This window comes from Oratosquilla oratoria, chromosome 24, assembly GCF_046742065.1.
Source record: "Oratosquilla oratoria isolate Oo_2021 chromosome 24, ASM4674206v1, whole genome shotgun sequence".
NCBI lineage: Eukaryota > Metazoa > Arthropoda > Malacostraca > Stomatopoda > Squillidae > Oratosquilla > Oratosquilla oratoria.
In genome coordinates, this window is record NC_134800.1 from 16773984 (window position 1) to 16776483 (window position 2500).

General features: G+C 32.5%; 2 protein-coding genes across 2 annotated transcripts in view; both read right to left on the minus strand.

Moving 5' to 3' along the window:
* The window catches only part of LOC143038479 (ficolin-2-like), a 224632-nt gene that overhangs the window by 159246 nt on the left and 62886 nt on the right, over positions 1 to 2500 (minus strand). The gene's annotated exons all lie outside the window — the stretch shown is intronic.
* Positions 2025 to 2500, minus strand: part of LOC143038215 (techylectin-5A-like) — an 866-nt gene continuing 390 nt past the window's right edge. Inside the window, exon 3 of the mRNA XM_076207223.1 lies at positions 2025 to 2223. Within this exon, the coding sequence (XP_076063338.1) occupies positions 2046 to 2223 (178 nt within the window). The 3' untranslated portion in view covers positions 2025 to 2045. The remainder of the gene's footprint in view (positions 2224 to 2500) is intronic.

A 2500-nucleotide genomic window follows, 5' to 3' on the forward strand; every position in this document is an offset into this window, starting at 1 on the left:
TGCAATGGAAGAAGGCCCGCCTAACGTAAGCACCAACTACAGGCCTCTTATAAGAGTCTGGACACTCACACTTGGCATTTAGACACCGCCCAACATTAGTATATTTTGTGAAGACAGAAGTAGCGTAATGGTACTCTTTCTTTTCCACAAGGACTGAATTTGCATTAAGGGCGTCTGCTAACTTCCTGGTATATATATATATATATATATATTTTTATATATATATATTTTTATATATATATATATATATATATACACACACACACACACACATATATATATATATATATATATATATATATACATATACAGATACAAATATATATATATATATATATATATATATATATACATGCTAATAAGAACACGGGTACGTGTGTTCACTTATGAAAAGCAGACCACTTGGAAAAGAAACTAACGAAGCAGAATGCTTTCGTATATTACATCTTCAGTACAATAAGCACATAGTGATAGGAATGCATAGAAAATATATACATGATACAAAGGAACAAGGACAGTTTGAATAAGCGTAGCGACCAATTACCCCCTGGAGAGCGGAAGGTCATTGACAATTATCTTGAAGAAATCAGAAATGTTTTTAACATTGGGCTAGAATTAAGATACCCTAAACAATTCCTTGATATTGCTTACAATTTTGCAAGGAAATCTTTTTTAACTCCTCAGCCTAAATCACCTTTCAATTATCATAATGTTTTAATTTTACCATTTCAAGAAAATTTGTTAAGTATCACAGAATTATTAAAAAGATTTAACGTAAAGGTAGTTTTTAAACATGATAGTACAGTAAAACATAAACTCATCAACAATAGTATTGAAAAAAAAAGGATGCATTTATAAAATTCCTTGCAAAATGTGTAATCAATTTTACATAGGTCAAACTGCCAAACCCTTAAACATTAGAATTGAACAACATAAGAAAAATGTTAGGGATGGCAATCATTCTAGTGGTATATTCAAGCATATTGAATTGAATAATCATCCAGTTGATTGGGGTAATGCCCAGGCAATCTATTATACCAACAACATAATAGCAAGAAATTTAATAGAGTGTAGTTTGATTCATACCACCAGTAATCAAAATACCAACTTACATAAAGGCTTATACAAACTTGATAATTTCATTTATCAAGAAATTAGTAAGATAATATCAGGTAAAATGTAACCCAACGAATTGACCTAATGTCGCCCTATATCATTAGTAGAAACAGTGACCCTGGCGACTGTGACCTGATGTCGCCCCACCATCAAGATAATTGTCAATGACCTTCCGCTCTCCAGGGGGGTAATTGGTCGCTACGCTTATTCAAACTGTCCTTCTTCCTTTGTATCATGTATATATTTTCTATGCATTCCTATCACTATGTACTTATTGCACTAAAGATGTAATATACGAAAGCGCTCTGCTTCGTTAGTTTATTTTTCCAAGTGGTCTACTTTGCATATATGTATATATACATATATATATATGTATGTACATATGTGTATATATATACACACATATATATATATACATATATATATATATATATATATATATATATATATATATATATGTGCGTGTGTGTGTGTGTGTGTGTGTATATATATATATATGTATATATATATATATATATATATATATATATATATGTATCTATATATATATATATTAACTCCCTCCAAATATTTTTTCTACAAGTGTCACAATTATCTCATAAAAGATGTAGGTAAATCATACGATATATATTACTTTGTGTATATGTCGTATATTTTGATAGAATTTTATATGAAAAATGGGCACGAGAGAATTACATAACATTTCTTTTTCTTCTTCGTGCATATGTTATTTGATACATGATACAGAGAAAGAACTTTTGTATCTAATTAATATCTTGAGCAATACAAATCTTCAACGGAGGGCTATGTGAGGTACAGGTAGGTCTGCCCTGGACCCCACTACCACCTGCCCCCAACTCCTCCCCCCCCCAAAAAAAAATCACTTCTATTGTACTAAAGGTGACTGATTCCTTTCTTTATATAATACATCAGGTTCTCAGGTAACCAGTTGGTCTAATTTTCATTTCCGTACTGCGGAGAGAGTAGTGATATTCTCTCCAGTGTTTCCATACCACTCCGTCTGCGTAAGACTCCGTCGTCCCCTTCAAGTACTTGCCGTTCAGGTTTGAATCATGGCAGTCTTTATACCACCAGGCACCCTTAAATCTAATGGGAAGAGGTTGAGAGAAAAAAAAAAAAACTTAGGACAGAGCCATGGTGAAAAGTATCTTTGGTTATAAGGATATCAGTGAGTTTATACTGAAATGGTATAAGCAAATATGAACATGAAAAAAGGAGAAACGTTAAGAAACAACCACATGGAATAATAAGATGTGAGTAGATGCAGGTGGTTATAATACTCATGTGTGTGTGTGTGTGTGTGTGTGTGTGTGTGTGTGTGTGTGTGTGTGTGTGTGTGTGTGTGTGTGTGTGTGTGTGTGTG